Raw genomic sequence first — 21154 nt, forward strand, 5'->3', positions numbered from 1 at the left:
ACGCGATTATTTTAAGGTATGACGGTTGTGGATTTTCTTCTCGGTAGAACGTGTTAATCAAATATGAGAAACTCTGGTTTTGTAGTGTAGCTGATAGATTAACTAGCATAGACATGATTAAAGTTATTAAATTGCGGATTATACTGTATTTAAGAACAGCAGCACAGGTAAATGGACTGTAATTGCAACGAGGGGGGATTCGTTAGGCCTAACAGTCGCTAGAATCGCCATTGTTAGCACATCTATTTCAGATCCATATACTTGCAGGATTTACTTGCGTTTATACGCAAATCGTTAATGATGGATGTGTTAGATTTGGATGCCCTCACAGATTCCCTGGATGAAGAGCCAGCGTTATTCTTGTAAATAAACTTCAAAGGAAGTTTAAGCTGAAATGGCCATCACACATGATAGATCCTGACATCATTATAGACTCTCTAGATAAAGGGATGGCATTCAGCTTCATAAAGAAACTTCTTAAGAAGTTCGAGCTTGAATGGCCCGGCTTCCTAAATTTTTACTCTTTACTCGAGACTGATGAAGATCAAAATGAAGACGCTTCTCAAATGGAGGAAAATAATTAAATCTAGTAATCTCGGACTCTACTCATTCAGATCAAGGAGAGACGCATGCGCACAAAAAGCACAAAATTCTAGTCTCGGATTCAACAAACGAAAATGGCATGGATGAAGATGCCCCCTACACAGATTCCTCTGCCTCCACCAATGAAAAGGTGCCTCCAGTCATTCGGGAAAAGCAGAGATGGACAGTCTTAACAACCACCATGGCCAACCTGCAGATAAATTACTCCACTGCCAAGAACACAGAGGAGAAACATCAAGATTCAGCCCAATACAGTGAATGACTATAGAAATTTAACCAAGGAGTTGGATGTAAGAGGTATACAATACCATACCTTCACACTTACCTCGGAGAAAAATTTAAAAGTGGTACTCCGAGGAGTATCAGAAGACATTGAAACAGCTGAAATTGCAGCCGACCTCAACATGCAAGATCTGCCTCCAATAAAGGTCAGCAGAATGTACAGATCAAACAAGACCTCTGTGCCTCTGGTATTGTGGAAATACACAATATCTATAAAAATATTTATAACTTGAAGACGATCTGTGGGCTTAAGGTCTCACCGGAGCCACTAAGGAAGAGGGCCTCTTCTGGGCAGTGCCATAGATGCCAAAAATTTGGTCAAGCCCAGAAGTTGTGTAAAGCTTAATACAGATGTTTAAAACGTGGTGACACCCACCCCACATATACCTGCTCCAAGCCAAAAACCACCCTGGCTAAGTGCACTAATTCTGGTGGCCCCCACCCTGCAAATTACAGAGGATGCATTTGCTACCTAAAAAACAGGCAAACTGAGTTAATCAGTCAATCTACCTAATTATCAGAAGCGAGGCCCCAGAAGCTCAAGCTCACCTACCATCAACCCCCAAGAAAATAAATCTTTAATACCAAACAAGAACATATGGTGACGTGGCCCGCCCTAAAAAAGCAGTCCATGATCAGAATATGCCAAATCCACATTCAAATATAACAGCCATCATCACCTCTTCTCTTGTAAATATTACAGGATTTCAGTAACGGAAATCCATCACTAAGCACTACAAAAAGTTCCGTGCAGCAAACACAGTCCATTTTATCTGCACTTTCCAATGCATAGGGAAAAATTCAACCCAGATTCTCTAATGATTATTGCATGGAATGCCAACGGCCTTAAAAATAAAATACTAGAAGTGCAGGAATTTAATGACAGATATAATCCGGATATATTATTAATTAATGAAACTCACCTGAGACCTACTGATAATCCTAAATTTAAAGGATATCAACTTTACTGGAATGATAGGCTGGATTATAGAGGTGGTGGTACAGCCATCATCATCAAAAACCACATCAACCATCATGCTGTAACCATTCCTACAACCACTAATCTCGAAGTCACAGGTATCAATGTCATCACAAACTCTGTCACAAAAACACCTTATGGTAACTTGTTCTGGTAAAATACTTATAAACTCTGTATTACTAAAATCTTGGTATTTCTAGCCTTGCTCCCACTGATGAGACCTCTAACGAATTCCTCACTTCGGGAAACATCCCAGAGGAATTCGTTAAGAGCTATACCATATTTATCCCCAAGAAAGACCGAGATCGGACTTTGTCGAATAACTGGAGTCTAATCTCCTTAACCAATTTAGACTATAAGATCTTTGCAAAAATTATCTGCACACACCTTAAGGGCGGTATCGAAAATATAATAACAAGCTCACAGGTCTACGGGATCTCCGGTAGATCTATGGAACTCAATCTCTTCTTGTTAAGAGACTTGATCAGACTGGCTAAGGAAAAAAAAATACCCCCCTGGCACTTCTCTCCACCGACCTGGAGAGAGCGTTTGACAGCGTCAACCACAGGTACTTGCAGAACATTCTCCAAAAAACAGGCGTGGGCCCGAGACTTCGGCGTACAATTAAAAACATGTACGCGGAAGCCACGACCCAACTATCTATTAATGGGTTTCTGACAGAACCAATCCGCATAAAGAGAGGGGTTAGGCAAGGCTGCCAGCTAAGCCCCCTCCTCTTCTCCCTAGTATTAGAACCCCTAATCAAAAGAATTGATAACACCCCCGCAGTTAATGGTATTCCACTGCCCCAAGTCTCCAGACAATGCAAAATAGTAGCATATGCGGACGATGTAGTGGCCACACTCAAAGATTCTGAGTCCATCTATATCTATCTGCACATGCTGCAAAAGTTCAGCATAGTCAGTGGTCTTCGCGTTAACGCACAAAAAACTAAAATCAAAAGTTTTAGAAATTTCCATAGCACTGGACTTCCCTACGCTACAGACACAGCCCCTAAAAATACTAGGCGTGCCTTTTTCAGACACCCTAGCACTACCAATCCAAAAATTGCAGGAGACAAGCAGGGACAGGATAAGGCTATTCAAACCAACCTTTTTCTCCTTTTATGGCAGAGCGACAGTAATAAGAACAATCGTCACCCCAATGCTGATGCACACTGTCAACATCACGGGCATCACACTGTCACAAGAAAATAAATTATCAAAAGAACTCATTGATTTCTTCTGGAATGGGAGAAAACACGAAGTAAAGAAAGAATACCTACAACTCAAACAGGAAGAAGGGGGGTTACGCTCTGCCCGATCACAAAAGCTTGCTACAAGCAAACACGTTCAAAACTGTACGGAAGGCCTTAAACTCCACCACATTTCTGGCCTGCTAATTAGATACTTTATAGGACTTTTCCTCCCCCTCTTTGGGATCACGGACTATGCTGGACCCCGCTCAAGGGGGGGGGGGGGTGCCCAAGTAGTACCGTACATTAGTTAAATCGATCACAACACTCAGAGACAGAGGAAAATAGCAATCCTCACACACAAACCCCAAGCAGTATACTGGGATTTCTTCCAACTTTCCAGGCGTGATACACCCAATCTCAGGACAAATAATGAAATTCTCTTCAGAAAAATCAAAAACAGCTGGAGACAGCCTTTTCATCGAGATCTAGCCTGGAGAATAGCCTACGGGCGGCTACCGGTGAAACAGGTGAAATCCCGGTATGTACCTAGCCCGTGCGATCCCTTCTGCGATGTTGGCCAGGACGTGGAAACGGTGGACCATTTCTTTTATTTTTGCCCACCAGCCCATAGCATCTGGCGGAGACTCAGCACAGCATTGGGAATCCCCATGCTGACAGTAGAAGAGGTCGTACGGCTACAATTCCCCCCCCCACCAGTCCAAAAAACCCAAAAGTTCGCTATCTTCCTAATCAACGTGTTAAAATATAACATTTGGAAGGCACGGAAAAAATCCCAGGTACGAGACGCAAATTTAATGTATGCAAGAATAAGGATAGGTTTCTTTTTCTACCTACCCAAATTTCTTGCACAAAAAAGGCACTTACTAGGAGATTTTAAATTTGTGAATCAATACTGCAAACCACCGACAATATGCTTTCTTATACAGGGACGCATCAAGCCCTGTATATCTCTTTAGAACCCACAAAACCTCACCAACCCCCCCCCCCCACCTAGGAAAAAGAATAACCACTCTGTCTTCCCTAGCCACAAAGCTTTCGCTGGTACGGTTTCTTTTACTCCAAATAAGGGGGGGGGGGGTAGAGCTGAGAACCCGGGCTGCGAAGGCTTACAGCGAGGCGGTGCCGCTCCTCGCGAGCGGCATCTCCCGGACCAGTCTCTCTATCCCGTTCTAAGTCCCAATGGTACCAGGTCTATAAGTCCCTATTCATTTCAACTCACCGGACCTCAAGTCCTGTTATTTTATTATTTGAATTTTTTTAAATTTAAATAATAAAATTTATATTTTAATGTATTCAAAAAAAAAAAACAATTCCTTTTTTTTTTATTTTTTCTCTCCGGATCTAAGTTCGACCTCTATGATCAATTCATATATTTAGCCCGGACCATAAGCCCTCAGTTTCTCAATAACAGCAGTAAAATTTAATTACCCGGAATACAAATAAGGATATTATATTTAGTAACACAAAAAGATCCTCTAAGCAAATTATTAATTTGGATAAAATCATATGCGAACCCTAGACAAAAGTCCCGGTTTAACCTTTTTTTTTTCTGAACAGATAAATGGAGATTATGTGTTACAGACCAATTAGCCTAATACGGCTAAGCAGGTTGACTGAGGCCTCTTTTACCTCCTACTATCCTACTCTATCTTACATTATACTCCTCTTACTGTCTGCTGACCCTCAGCATGCTTTATTCTCCAAAGGCCAATGATGAGAGACATGAACTCCCATTCTACCTCAATAAAGGTCGAAACCGGCCTGGGTAGTGGCCCCCCTTGCCTTTAATACAAAACATCATACATTCCCTTCTTGGAGATGTGTTTTGGCATTAAGGGTAAATATTAAGATTAGTGATCAGAGCTTATGCCACCTTTACCACGAGTTGCCTTGGTCTTGCACTACCTGTAGGATCAGCTAGACTTGCATCACTTGCAGGTGTAAACTTGCCTTGTTTGTCTGTTTGCTTACTTGGGAAATGGAGTAAAACCAGGTTTAAAATTGCTTGGTATTTTTTAACATTTATTATACCCAAGGTAAAATACTTTCTACATATATATATATATATATATAAGCGAGCGCATATTATTTATCGCAAGGCCAAACTAGAACTTTTTGCAGAAAGGATTATGGATACCAATCATAGTCTAGCTTCTTTGTTCCCGAAAAAAGGTACGTTAGAAAAGAGCCTAGAGTCTTCATTAGACAATATATCTTGGAATGAGACTAAATCTATTAGTGCACTTTTGCTGCTAGAATCCAAATCAATAAATATAAACTGATTAGGAAATTTGATTCCCTCAAACGTACACAAGACCTAATATTGCTTCACACATTCTTAACAATGTTATCGTTAATAAATCTTCACATGTTCTTACAACGGCAGAAATAAATGTACTATCCAAGGGGCTTAATTAGTACCTTCAACCAGATCTATTCCTAAAGAATGTTTCTTACGAAAATAGAAAAAGCTGCCTCCAATCTATCAACACAAGATGCAAACCTACTTAGGATAGAAGCTATATTTGCAATCAACCAGAGTAGACCTCCCACTGACAACATCTCCTTTTCGGAGAGAAAAGCTATTCATCAACTGTGGAATAATAAAGATATCTTCTTTTGCCAGCTGACAAAGGGAACGCCACTGTCATCCTGAATAGATCCGATTATCGCCTCAAGACCTGTGAATTATTGGATTGTAATACTTACTTTGAACTTCTAAGAGACCCCACGAGAGAACTACAATAACCGGAAAATAATCTCCTCAAATCAAATCCACTACAGAATTACCTAGGAATATTCGCCTATCGCTCAGCTCTCTTCATTCATTATTCCCCATTTATATGGCCTTCCGAAGATCCACAAAGAAAACACTCCTCTTAGACCAATAGTTGAAGGCATTGACTCCCCTACTTAAAATATCTCGCTTCTCCCTTAAAACATCTGACAGGAAAATCCTTTTCATATATCAAAAAGTAAGGAAAGTACTTCTTTTGCACTCAATGAAATCAGAAATCATTACCGAAACCTTTATCGGTTAGGTTAGGTTATAATGATTTCGGATTTCATTGAGTGCAAAAGAAGTACTTTCCTGACATTTTTCATTATAAACTAACCTAACCGGTTAGGTTAGGCTATTGAGAATGAAAACTTATATATATTAGGTACGAAATATTCTAATTTAGGTGGTCAAGGTTTCCAATATTGCAATTGGTTAGGTTAGGTTAGTTTAATGAAAAAAGTAAGGAAATACTTTTTTTGCACTCAATGAAATCAGAAATCATTATAAAGTAACCTAACCGATAACCGGAATATTATAGCTGTTATAATTTCTATTAAGAATGAAAACCTATATAAATTAGGTACAAAATATGGTATTTTAAACCAACTTTTTCTGCTATTAAATAAAATATTTTTTATGAAACATGTTTTTATTACATTTACCAGACTCCTCTAGGAATTATTAATAATTACCGGTTAAAGTGATTAATTCTCGTAAATTATTCACTTTAACCGGTAATTATTATTAATAACCGGATTTATTACTTTAACCGTAACACACATATATATATATATAAGGATAAGTTGAAATTTGAAACGTTTTTAAGTCACGTTTTTTGTCTTATCACAGCTTACCGGCTTACCAGCTCGGAACTCGCGGAGTTGGGTGCCGGGGCGTAGCTCCCCTTGGTGTGTGTATGTATATATACAAGGTATCCCAAAATTCACGCAAGAAGTAATTTTGATAGAAAACACAGATTTTTTAATTAAAAATTGTAATTTCTTATTGATTCATAAAGTATACAGTATAGGGTTATGCATGGAATAGCATATCAGGTAAATGGCCTCCATGGCTTTGCTGGCACATACGCACTCTTTTGTCGAAATTTTCCATGATCGTTTTGCATAAATGTGGCTGAATTTCATTGATGCAGCGCTCAATTTCCTCCTTCAAGGTGTGGGTGGTCGTGGGCTTGTTGGCATAAACCTTAGACTTCAAAAAATCCCAAAGAAAAAAGTCCAACGGCGTTAAGTCACATGATCTGGCGGCCAATTCTGATCACTAAAACGGGAAATTACACGACCAGGAAATGACTCATGCAGTAATTGAATTGTTACTCGGACTGTATGGAATGTGGCGCCGTCTTGTTGAAACCACATGTCGTACACATCCATATCTTGCAATTTAGGCACAAAAAACTGGATTATCATGTCGCGATAGCGAGCACCATTAACTGGTATTGCTTTACCAGCCGCATTTTCAAAGAAGAATTGACCGATGATGCCACCAGCCCAAAATCCGCACCAAACAGTGACACGTTGTGGATGCATTTGTTTCTCAACAATCACTCGTGGATTTTCTGAACCTCAAATGCGACAATTTTGTCGATTAACGAAGCCATCAAGATGAAAATGAGCCTCATCGCTGAAGATGATTTTGTTCGAAAAATAAGCATCCACTTGTTGTTGTTCCATAATCCATTCAACGAACTCTCTTTGCTGTGTGTCATCAGTAGGCTTCAGTTGTTGAATCAATTGAACTTTGTAAGCGTGAAGATGCAAATCTTTCGTGAGAATACGCTGTAGAGAGCTTCTCGAAATGCCCAATTCAAGACCACGGTGCAGAATTGATGTTCCTGGACTCTCAGCAACACTCTCACGAACTGCTTCGATGTTTTCTGTTGAACGGCTTGTTGAAGGACTGCCAGAGTGTATACGATCACTAATTGATCCAATTTCCTTAGTTAAATCTCTATTCCGACCACATTTTGTACGAAAATTGTGAATTGTAGCTGCCAAACCTTCATTATTTTTAAAATATTGCTCAACAAAGAAAATGCGTTGTTCTTTCGCGTAGCGCTCCATTTTCAATAACCATTTTTAATATATATATATATATATATATATATATAAAACTTGGTTTTAATCCTATTTCCCAAGTAAGCTTAATTGGGAAATAGGATTAAAACCAAGTTTTATTTAAAATTGCTTGGTATCTTTAATACATAACATACCCAAGGGAAAAATCTTTCTACATCTATATCTTATCCTGAGATTTTTAATTAATAAGATCAAAGCACCTTGTTTTGGTAAAATTTATAAACTCTGTATTACTTAAACCTTGGCATTTCTTTAGCCTGGCTCCTACTGATGAGACCTCAATAAAGGTCGAAACCGGTCTGGTTAGTGGCCCTTTCCTTTAATGTATAGCTTCATACATCTATACTAGGGTATGTGCTTTGCATTAAGCGTAAATACCAAGGACAGTGATCGAAGCTTATTCCACCTTTACCACGAGTTGCTTGGACTTGCACTACGTGCAGGCGCAAACTTGACTTACTTGTCTGTTTGCTTACTTGGGAAATAGTATTAAAACCAAGTTTTATTTAAAATTGCTCGGTTTCGTGTGTGTGTGTATGTATGTATGTATATACAGTATATATATATAAATATGCGGACGATACAGCAATACTAACCAGATCTCTCCGACCTCATTTCATTACCAGAAAGCTTCTAGAAAACCTTCTAAAGCTGGAGGATTGGCTCTCCAAATGGAGATTGGAAGTCAAACCCCAAAAAAGCTTAGCCATTCTTTTCTCGACAAGGCCAATATCTCCTGCAGGAGATGTATTACTATTAAATACTAACAGTCCCTAGCAGACAGAAACAAAATTACTTGGGTGTAATTCTCGACAAAAAGCTAACTTTCAACCAACACACCAAGTCGGAGTGTGAAAAGGCATCTAAAGCCTCGCTCAGATCTATCTGCTAATTAATAGCAATAGCAAACTAAGTAACAGAATCAAATTGCAGCTATACCAGATGACAATTCGTCCTATTTTCACCTACGCCTCTCCAGCCTGGAGCCACACATCTAATACTAACGTTATCAAAATATAACTAGTACAGAACAGTGCTTGAGAATGATTCTGAACGACCCATGGTATGTAAGAAACAAAAAAATTCACAGAGATACAAATATTCTCAATATTTTCTGTTTTTTCTACAATCTTTAGCATCTAAGTTCTTCCTAAACACGTCTATACACTCCACCGATTTGGTTCAGCAAGCTGTAGCATACGAGGTAACGGACATATTCAAACTTAGAAGACCAAAAGTTATTTTAACCTACTGTAGCGATGCATAATCTCCTTACCCAGCGACCAAACTGTTCATAAATTTTACCCTCACTAACCGGAACAGATAGCAGGGAATATGAAAAGCATCTAGCTTCACCCCTACAGACATAAATGTCAATTGTCAATAAAGAGAAGCATGCAAGATTCTAATAGTGGCTGTCGTTGTGATCGGACGTATTCCTTTGGACTCTGCCTAGTTGAATTTTATATAAGGTTTTTCGGGAAGCTCGCATTGCGCTGGAACTAACACAGTTCGAGACCTACTATTTCCCCCTCTGTATGAAATATGCAGTGGTCTGATGGCCGGCAGGCCTCACCCACAATGAGGACGTGGTGGATGAATGGTATTTTAGGGAGGTAGGTCTCTGCACTGTGTCCAAGTAAGTTCCTGAAACTCCATTTCTCTTTTTTTAGGATAGTCACCTATAATAAACTAACTTTTTGCTGGTATTTTACGGGATTAGCTAGTGGACTCTCAAAGTCTACAGGATCACTAGCAAACTACTCGGGAAACCCGAGCAACCGCTATTTTCTCTTAGGCCGAATTATGGACTCTTCTTATGATGAGCTCGACTTCAAGCAGCTATTGGCAATCTTCAAACATGTAGGAGGCCAGCTGCAAAGGAAATGGCCAAGAAAGGTAGCAATCCACCAAATAGAAGAGGTTGATACAGAGGACTATCAATCCCCTGACCCTCTCCCCAGCACTTCTGAAGATAACACCAGAGAGATTATGTCGCCAGTTAACGACCAGCCCCTAGTCGGCTCAGATAACTCTACAGACTATCGGTTTGTCAGCAGAAAGAAGCGCAAGAAGGAGTCGCCTGCTGCAGAACCTGAAATAATACCTCAACCCTTGGAAAGAACAGCTCCAATGAGCTTAACAGCACAACCTGATGAAAGAATGGAGACTGACTCCAGGGCACAACCCAAAGAGAAAATTTCACTAATAATTTCAAGAACAAAAGAAAAATGGTCTTTAATTACAGAGACGATGAAGAACACAAGCATCAAATTTACATCAGCCAAGAGTACAGATGAAGCAATCCGGATTCAACTTGAAGGAACTTCGGACTACCGCCATCTCACAAGACTTATGGATGAACTGAAAGTCCCATATCACACGCTTCAGCTTAAGAGTGAAAAAAATCTAAAAGTGGTCATCAGAGGTCTGGCTGAAACCATACCAGCTGAAGAAATAGCTACTGACCTCAGATCACAAGGCTTAGAGCCAATTAAGATATCGCGCATGTACCGTGCAGACAAGCGACCGATGCCTCTGGCCTTAGTAGCGATCAGTAAAGACCATAGAGAAATTTACGACTTTAAAATAGTCTGCAGCTTAATCATCAAGACCGAACCTCTCAGAAGAAAGGCTTCAGCTGGTCAACGCCATCGTTGCCAAAAATATGGGCGTGCACAAAACCATGAAAAGCGGATTACAAGTGCGTCAACAACCATCCCGCGCACACTTGCGTCAAACCGCGAACCACTCCCACTAAGTGTGCAAACTATGGCGGCCACACCCAGCCAACTAGAAAGATGTTCACTTCAACCATCTAACCTGCAGAAGGCTAGAGAGACACTACCCCCACCGACTCAGAAGCGAACTACGCCAGAAATCAGAACACGGGCTGTTACTCTCTAGAAATCATATGCATCTGCGGTTTCTACAAGTAACAAACCAGCATCTTGCAACCAAAACCCTGCAGCAATCCTAGCTGCCGTTCCAGGAGAGATGTTAACGGCCTTTAGCAAAACAAATCCCAATCAGGCAGACACCAACAAATTCCTCAAAAACACACAAGTCTTGTTCTCCATGATTAATGGATAACACGGTTACCGTAGCTAACTCAATACAGATTGCATATTGGAATGCTAACGAACTAAACAACAACCTCCTAGAACTAAAACAATTCGCTGAAAAATATAAGATAGACATCCTGTTAGTCAACGAGTCGCACCTTCAGCCTTGCGACAACCCCAAAAAAAGGTACTACTCACTACTTACGACAGACAGGCTCAATGCCAGAGGGTGCGGTACGGCTAAATTTGTTAAAAAAAGAATAAGATACAATGAGATCAAGAAATTAATAACTACAAACGTAGAAGAAACTGGAATTGAAATACATACCAACAACACAAGTAGTCTAAAACTATATTTAGTCTACAACCCTCCAGGATTTAGTCTACAACCACTTCTAGCCTCAGACCTTTCCCAGCTCCTTGGCACAAATGAAGCAACAATAGTGGTGGGAGACCTAAACGCAAAACATCCCACGTGGAACAGTAGAAACACCAATAATAATGGGAAGAGCCTACACAAATTCGCTATGACAAGAAACATGACCATAGCAGGTCCTGTTCAACCAACACACCACGGACCACTGGACAAACCTGATGTGCTGGAAATTGCCATTTTCAGAAACACCCCACACCAGTTCCAGTTACAGGTTATTAATGATCTTAGCTCCGACCACAATCCAGTTTTGCGTAGCCTAGACATGGAAGCAGAAACCACCTCCAGACGATCCTACACAAATTTCAAGAAGCTCAACGCAACTGCAACATCACAGGCCATGTCCCAACCATCTCCTCACCCAAAGAAATAGACACAGCGATCAATAAACTGGAAAGCACAATCCAAACTGGCCTTGCAACAGCCTCAACCGTTACCGTTCCAGCTCAAACTAACCTGCTCCTAGAAGAGATTCCAAAGCTTATCCGCAACAAAAACAGGATCAGACGTCGATATCATGCAACACTATCACCCCAGGATAAACAAGAGATAAAGAGAGCAACAAACCTAGTCTGTTATGCGATCAAAGTCCATAAAAATCAACTATGGGAGGGGAAACTAGGCTCCTTAAACACTGAAGATAACTCATTATGGAAAATGACTAAAGCCCTTCACAGGGATCACCCCAGCATACAACCAATCCATGGAGAAAGAGGCATAGTCTACCGAGACGATGAAAAAGCAGGAGCCTTTGCAGACACACTGGAGTTGCAATTTCAACCAAACCACACTCGTGCGGACTTGCTCTTCATTGAAAAAATCCAGAGGCAAGTACGCTATGCACTTCATCATACCACCAGCAGCAGTGACAACAGAAGCTATACTATGCCAAAGGAAATATACCAAATTATTAAGAACCTCAACAATAGAAAAGCACAAGGTTCTGATCAGATTTCAAAGAAAATTATAAAAGCACTCCCTCACAAAACAGTAATGCATCTAGTGGCTATCATCAATGCGATGCTGTCTCAACTACTTCTCCACTCGCTGGAAGCAGGCAGATATAACCCTTATCCACAAACCGGGGAAAGCACCTCAGTTCCCCGAGAATTACAGACCTATCAGTCTCTTGTCAGGCCTTGGGAAAATCGCTGTAAAAGTAATACTAAAACGCCCACAAAACGAAACGGATAATCTAGACCTAATCCCAAAACAACAATTTGGTTTCGAACTGGTTACTGCACAACTCAACAAATCCACAGACTTATAGAATACATAACTATCGGATTTAATTGGAAACAACATACAGTTGCAATCTTCCTGGATGTGGCCAATGCCTTCAATAAAGTGTGGCACAAAGGCCTTATCCACAAATTAACTGCAAAATACTCACTAAACCTCATCCAAATCATAGACTCTTACCTGAAAGACCGAAAATTTCAATTGAAACTCTTTGGGCTCAGATCCACTAGAGGTATCACAGCAGGTGTCCCACAAGGCTCCCTATTATCGCCGCTACTCTTCAACATTTTTATCTCAGACGTCCAAAGCACAGCATCAACCACCATGGCTTTCTATGCAGATGACATGGCGATACACACCAGATCGCATAGGCTATACCTAGTCACACAAAGACTACAAAACGCAGCAACGAATCTTGAAAAATGGTTTCGGAAATGGAGAATTGACGTCAATGCAGACAAATGCACGGCCATACTATTTACAAGGAATAAAGCAAACCATCACGGAGCAGTCGCGATGTTCAATACTGATATCCCATGGCAAAAAGAAGTAAAATACCTGGGAATCAAACTAGATGACCATCTTAGCTTCAACTCCCACATCTCCCATGCCTGCAACAAAGCTAACTGAGCAATAGCCCAATTCTACCCAATCGTAGAAGCAAAGTCAGTCCAGAAAACAAACTAAGAATATACATAGCAATCATCAGACCCATGCTAACTTACGGTTCACTAGCATGGAGCTAAACCTCCCCTAGCAACATCAAAAGATTACAAATAATCCAAACTAAATGCCTCCCAATGATCTTCGATGCCCTATGGTTTGTGAGGAACATTATCCTCCACAAAGATGGAAACCTGCCATACATACCTACGTTTCCTCTCCAGATAGCAAACAAAGTACTTTGCTCAGACATCACTCCATCCCGACCTACTCATTCTTGAGTCATCAGATTACTTTGAAAAAGACAGATGGAAACATAAACGCCCAAAGGCTGCCCTGATCACAGATTGAAATATTTCTACACAGCCCTAATTAGGGCGAGCCAAGTGTTCAAAACTTTATTTAAACAATTAAAAAATACCGATTACTGGATAAAAATCCAAGGGATTGATACCCATCCAGCCATAGAAGTTAAAAGTTAAAAAAGTAAGCACGCAAGCACAAAAAAAAAAAGCATTAGAAAAAGTAAATAAATAAAAAACTTGAAAACTGAAAGCAAAATGAAAAACTTTTTTTTTTTTTTTTTTTTTAAATGTGAGCCCTATCTACGAAATCACGAATGGCTGTTAGCCTACTGTACATTATTATTAGTTTCATGGGCGGTTAAAGATTAGATAATCCTCCTGGAGACATCACGGAAATTTTCAAGCCAGTTTTAACTCTTCTCCAATAAGCATGGTACTGGTGTTACACTGGGAGAATTATTCTTAATAATTGTAATATGACTAATTGAAACATGGAATATTATAAAACCACTCTTATTTCACAAAGGAATAATTACTGAAATTCAGAAATTTTCGAAAATCGACCAGGAAGTTATGAGAATATAACTATCGCAATGCATTAGCTTGCATTTGCCCAGTAGCGCATATTTTATTAGTGCTTTCGATTAAGGGAACCAATACTGAAGACTGTAATAAGTTCTGTGGTCTATTTTCGAAACTTTATAAGTTTCAATTCATTATTTACTTATGCTATTAGGATGAATTTATAATATCCCCTAGTTCAGTTATTTCACATCGCTCATTTGAAGCCTTTTAAGCTCTTCTCCCACGATTCAAATGTGACTTTTATGGCGAACAGAAAGAAATATAGAGAATGACGCGAAATCAAAGAGAAGAAATATATGAAATACAAACAAATCAGTTTCTGAAGGGGAATAATGAAGTTTTAAAAAATTCCCCTGCAACTTACCGATCAAAATAAACAAAAAAAAAAAAAACATCGAAAAAAAAGTTTGGTATCTATAGCATCGAATTAAGATAATACCACGTCGTACTACCTCTCTTCCGGTCAGTAACCGTTTGTATTTTTCGAATAAGAACTGTCAAGGCGTTCTTATACCGTACCAGGAACTCAAATAATGTACAATATGTGTGGATTGTTGGTTCAAACTAGCTATGTTGAATTTTTATTTTTATAATGATTACGTTGAATAACAGACAACCATAGAAATTTTTGATATTTGCTGCAGGTTTTTATTCTTACAGGTATTATTAAATGATGTATGAAGAAATATAAGAAGCAGATATTACGAAAAAGCGGCAAACCTTGAATGAAGTTTGGAACACACTTTTCAAATGAAATACATTTCTTACGTTATTTCTCTCTCTCTCACACACACATGGTTAAGGTAATCGCTATCTTTCCACGTGAATTCTCATCGTTATGAAATCGGCTGCTATTTCGCATGCGTGTTTACGTCTAATACTGGCGTCGAAAGGTACATGTACTACCTACTACTCGTTGGTTATTTGCACGTGTGTTTATGCATATATGCTTAAGCAATACTTCTCATCCTATCACATTCACATATGCTCGATAATATTAAGCAGTTGGAAGAAACCTTCAAGTTGAAACTTCATCAAACGACAACCTAACGATGACCACTACATCGCTATATCCTCGTTATCACGAAACTGTGAAGCAGAAAAAAGGGTGATTGAGAGTGAGTGGTGGCTTGAAGTGTGACGTCAAGAAGTTGAGTTTTCCAAAATGGCTGTACTGTTTTATTCGCTATATGTATTAGCTATATTTTTTGTAGCAGGGTGGTGTTTTGTATGGCTTCTACATATGATGGCCATTCTAAATGGGTAAGTTTTTATGATGATGTAAAAGTTACAAAGGACCGCATATTTTTTTTATTTCTTTGCCATGTGCGCATAATTATAGGATGTTGCGTAAAGCCTATTCCGAAACTTCACCTTTTTATTTTATCTTTTTTTTTTTTTTGGAAAAAAACAATTCACTAAGTAAATAAATAAAATCAGTAGAAAAATTAACATGCATACGCTATACTAAAAAAAAAGTTCTTTACTTGATACTTTGTTAATATATACAACTCCTATTGAGTACTGAAACGATATGCGTCAGGTATCATGCTCATTTTTGCCGGTGTTTTAGAAGTTATAATATGATAACGTTACGAACGTGTATAATATTAGGTGACATCACGTTATAATTATCGTTTTGATATGAATATGGAAAATTCTAAAGGATGGGGAAAAAAGCATTCCTGAAATATACTTACCTAGACATCTCTCTACTCATCGCTGATTTGAGACAAGAAATGCCCTGCCTAGTCGATGCGAATGAGAGTCCGTATGTAGTCCCATAAATCCGGGGCGGCATTTTATTCAAAAATGTTGACCTGGTTTCATGCTTCAGCTGCCTTTGTTTAATTATGATGTAAGGAAAGGAGTGACTTGGTTGAGATCAAGTAAATTTCGCATATGATTAGGAATAAATATGTAATAAATCATTGAATTGAGGACAAAAGACCAAGCCTGGAAGATGTATAAGAAAGGCATGAAGAATAGGTTTCTTGCATGGAGAGTGGTCGGTGATTGGAATGCATTTCCTGGGAGTTCAAGATAGTGAATGCATTTAAGACATGGTATGATGAACTGTGTGTGTGTGTGTATATATATATATGACAGTGGGACCTCACATGATGAGTCTTTGGACCCTGTGGAGATCTGATGATGATAATAATAATAAGTGATCTATATAAAAGATAGAATTATTTTGGAAAGGAGAAAGGGGAGGAAGAAGCAAGCAGGGAAGCATGGTAAGGAAAGAGACTGAGGCAATGGACAATTAGTCTGTAAATCATATTGAAAACATATGTAAGCCTGCAAATCATATGTTCAAAAGATTGGTTACCACTCCTGGACTGATGCCTGGATGGGTGTTGGTTGAACAGAACAATGCTATTTTAAGTAAATTGGACAGATGCCTACTTCCTGTGAAACAAAACTTATTCAAATGAAACATAGTTGAGATGGGTTTTTTTAACTTGGTCATCCATCCAACTACTTAGATGTGATAATTACTTGAGAAGTTTGTTTGGTGTAAATATTGCCTAAGTAGGATGTTTTTCTCTATTGAAAATGTATTGTGACATTGGCCACTGATGCTGTTTGGGTCATTGAAGAACATTTTTACTTATGATACTTATAGGGATGGTACAGTAGGTGAGGCAAAGTGGCTGCATCATAGTACCACTTATAAAATCCTTTATCTTACTAAGGAGCGATGCCCATTAGTATAGCATGATTCAAGTAATAGTAGAAGCAAGAGGAGTACTAACAAGAGTGTTTCCTATCTCCAGTATTATTTGGAATATATATGAGTGAAATAATCAAAGAATGATAGATAACAAAAAGAAAGAATTCAAATAGAAAAAATTGTATTGGCATCCAGGAGATAAAACTAAAGATATCAGCAAAAATCTGTGTACAAATGAAATGTAATAAATCAGTGTCAGTTGCTGGAGAACAGAACTAAAATCATGGTGTTCAAATGAAAAATGCTCACCTGAAGCACTATAATTTAACAAGTTTATATGAATTATTTGGATTATAAAGTCAGTTAACAAAACATTTATTTTATTTATTTATTCATATGGAGTTTCCTCCCTTTTCTCCCCCCATCCCTATTGGGGAGAGGTGATTCCCCCCTCAAGGGGGGGTTAAGTATTTATGGCTGTAAATCTGTGTGTGTTCACTGTGCCGGTTTGCCTGCTTGCAGGATGAAAAACCCCAGATAAACTGAAGGGGAAAACCCTGCTGTCATGCCCAAGACTGGCTAACTTAGCTATGGCTGAGGAAGATCCTTAAGCGCCTCGCGTCAGTGATGGGAATCGAACCCAGGACACTTCTCCCCTTTGAAGCATATTTAATAAAACCTTCTATGGCCTGCTATGTTGGCAAAGTGCATATCTGCTCTCCAACCAACAAGCTATTTGTTCAAATCCTGCTATGTATGTGGATATTTGTGATCACCTTTAGGATGGAAGATGAATTTCATTGCCAGGCATAAGATCTGTGTATAAATGAAATGTAATAAATCAGTGTCAGTTGCTGGAAAACAGAATTGAAATCATGGTGTTCAAATGAAAAATGCTCACCCAAAGCACTATAATTTAACAAGTTTATATGAATTATTTGGATTATAAAGTCAGTTAACAAAACATTGAAGCATATTTAATGAAGCTTTCTATGGCCTGCTATGTTGGCAAAGTGCATATTTGCTATCCAACCAACAGGCTATTTGTTCAAATCCTGCTGTGGATGTTTGTGATCACCTTTAGGATGGACGATGAATTTCATTGCCAGGCATAAGACCATGGCTCCACTTGTCAGAAGCTTGAAATGGATTTAAACATTATTTTTACATTGTAATATTATTAATAATGGAACACATATAGACCACAGTAATAACTTTAATTAAATAAAGGTACAAATATTTTGTACTGAAAGTAACAGTACATCCTCAGTGTAGAACAAACAGTTAAAGGAATGGAATACAAAGTACAGAACAGTCAGTGGATCACCAATTAAATTGTTGCCGCATGCCTAAAGATTAATTACTAAAATATTATTAAATAATTCTTTAAAGATAATTATTTCATTGATGGTTACATAAAATAAGATTCTTCCAAACTTTTGGGAGAGAGAGAGAGAGAGACAGTCATTTTGATTTAAATTCGGCCGATGTAAGAGGGCTTCACAACTTTCTTTAAAAAGGCGTTCATATTTAAATCTACAACTGTGGAGAAGACAAGCTTTATCCCACAGGATATTATGATTAGTGTCAATGCTATGTTGTGCTAGACCAGACTTATGAGGTTTCTTGTATTCGATATGATATTGATATAATATCTAGTGGGATAAAGCTTATCTTCAGGTGTAGATTTAAATATGAATGCCTTTTTAAAGAAAGTTGCCCTCTTACATCGGCCAAATTTAAATTGAAATGACTGTCTCTCTCTCTCCCAAAAGTTTGGATGACTCTTATTTTATGTAACCATCAATGAAATAATTATCTTTAAAGAATTATTTAATAACATTTTAGTAATTAATTTTCTGGCATGTGGCAAAAATTTAATTGGTGATCCACCGACTGTTCTGTACTTTGTATTTCATTCCTTTAACTGTTTGTTCTACACTGAGGATGTACTGTTATTTTCAGTACGATATTTGTACCATTATTTATTTGAAGTTATTACTGTGATCTATACATGTTCCATTATTAATTATTATGCCACAGGTGCTTCTAAAGATTGTAATATTATTCTATTATAGCATCATTCCAAATGAAATATTTTGAAGTAATAAGTGAAATATTACCTGTTGAACAGCATTGTTCCATAAACAGAACCTTATGACATGCCACTGAATATATTCTTCTTCTGGAACATTCTTGTCATTCACAATTTTGCTAGTATCTTTCATACAGCTGATCTTCTATCCATCTTGCTAATGCATTATCCATCCATTTCTCCACCTTTTATGCCAGCTTGCCATTTGACATTGGCAAACGTCTCTGTAGAGTCCAAAAATCTGGACTTCTGTGCCCAGCTATCTGGACTTCTGTGCCCAGCTATGGGCACCAGGGTTTTTTCATGATGGGGAGGAAGTGGAGAGGGTCCAGAGACGAGTGACCAAGATGATAGCAGGTCTGTGGAATGAACCTTATGAGAATAGGTTGAAGATTTGTGGGTTGCAGAAATTGGACGATAGGCGAAGGAAGGGTGATATGATTGAGACATTCAAATTACTGAAGGGTTTTTATAAGATTGATCCAGAAGATATTTTTGAAAATATGACTGGTGGTGGGAGGACTAGGGGCCATGCATGGAAGCTGGGCAAGAATGTGGTTGACAAGGGTGTTAAAGCTAGGTTCTTTACTTGGAGAGTGGTAAATGAGTGGAATAAGCTTCCAGAGTCTGTTGTGGGTGCTACGACCGTGAATGAGTTCAAGGCAAGGTATGATAGATACTGTGTGAATGTTGAATAGTTGTTCTTGACATGATGTTAGGGCCTCCCTCGATGAGTCTGTCGACTCCTTTGGAGTTTCCCGGAACAATAATAATAAATATTATATTTGAATCTTGCATCATAACTTAAAGCAGATGGAATCACCTACTAAACAAGGTCTAAAGCTAAGAGAAACACAAGTAGTGCATCCAAATATTTGATGAGGAATAAAATGAAACCTGAATATATGGCATATTTGCAATGTGCAAATTTTCTAGATAGCTAACCTGTAGGCAAATAGCAAGTTTATAAAGGTTGCTGTTACTTTGAGCTTGCTCTCCTTTGATATATAGAAATAGATGCATAATTACACAATTATTATACATCCAGCAGCTGAGGTAAATGTAGATAAGTTGGTACATGTAAATTTATTTTTAACATTTATCAAGTAGTAATGCAGTAAACATCAGTGAAGCAATTATCAAAAATAGTGTTGGATTCACTTAATTTGCATCACTATTATACTGCAAGATGGCCTGGGTCTTGTGTAATAGATGCATGTGAGAACAAACTGAAGCATATAAACATGGCTAAAAAGTATTGCCAGTGAAGTAAAAAGATGCAAATAGAAGTGGATTAGTTATACCTTGAAAATGGTTAGAAGAGAAATTCTAAGGGTAGTTTTGACATGGATCCCAGAAAGAAAAAGAAGAAAGTCTAAAAAAATAAAAAAAGACTAGTTGGAATTGCTGGAGAGAAGCAGAATTAGTTACAGAAGATGGGTGGGAGGGGGTGACTGGAGAACATAAGTTGGTTTCCTAGCCTCCCAGTGGTTTCTCAGCCTAACCAAATGTTACACTGTCAGCTGCTGACCTTTAGCGGTGGTCTGTTGTACTTAATGTAAGGTCGCGCATATTTCCTGCCTTTTTTGTGGTTTGCCATAGTGTGGAGCGTTGTGTTTATGTGTGCTGCCAGAGTTTTCTGTTTACTTGCGACTATATAAAACAAGATACTTCATTTGTTTTGAAGGAATGTATAATTTTAAGTTTCAAATTACGTTTGCATTATGGTAAATCATTATTCAGGTGAGAATTTCGTAAAAAAATCACAAAATGTGTGTGGTTTTAGATTGTAACCACTGGGGTGTAAGCAACTGTACTGTCGCATATCCTCAAAAAAGGATTCGAGGAAATCGCGCATGATTGAAGTGAGAATGTGTACAGTTTGTTGGATGAAATACCAAGTGATGACGAGTCATGTGTATCCGAAAGTGATTTGGCTGATGAAACAGAAGATTTAGAAGGAGCTGCAGTGCACTATGTCAGCATGTGAAAATAATGCTGTAAGGAATAACATTACCACTAAAGGTTTTTGAGTGCTTATTTCCCTCAGAAATTACTGAACATATAGTGTATCAAACAAATTTATATGCAATGCAGAAAATGGGTGGATCAACAAATTTTC

The 21154-nt window shown here is 38.5% G+C and overlaps 1 protein-coding gene across 1 annotated transcript in view; it reads left to right on the plus strand.

Annotated features, from left to right (window-relative positions):
• The first annotated feature begins 15231 nt into the window (after nucleotides 1-15231).
• The window catches only part of GlcT (ceramide glucosyltransferase), a 157372-nt gene continuing 151449 nt past the window's right edge, over nucleotides 15232-21154 (plus strand). Inside the window, exon 1 of the mRNA XM_090416124.1 lies at nucleotides 15232-15520. Within this exon, the coding sequence (XP_090272250.1) occupies nucleotides 15423-15520 (98 nt within the window). The 5' untranslated portion in view covers nucleotides 15232-15422. The remainder of the gene's footprint in view (nucleotides 15521-21154) is intronic.

The sequence above is a fragment of the Typopeltis vanoorti genome, chromosome 3 (genome assembly GCF_054136105.1).
Source record: "Typopeltis vanoorti isolate ZY-2024b chromosome 3, IOZ_Tvanoo_1.0, whole genome shotgun sequence".
In the NCBI taxonomy this organism is placed as follows: Eukaryota; Metazoa; Arthropoda; class Arachnida; order Uropygi; family Thelyphonidae; genus Typopeltis; species Typopeltis vanoorti.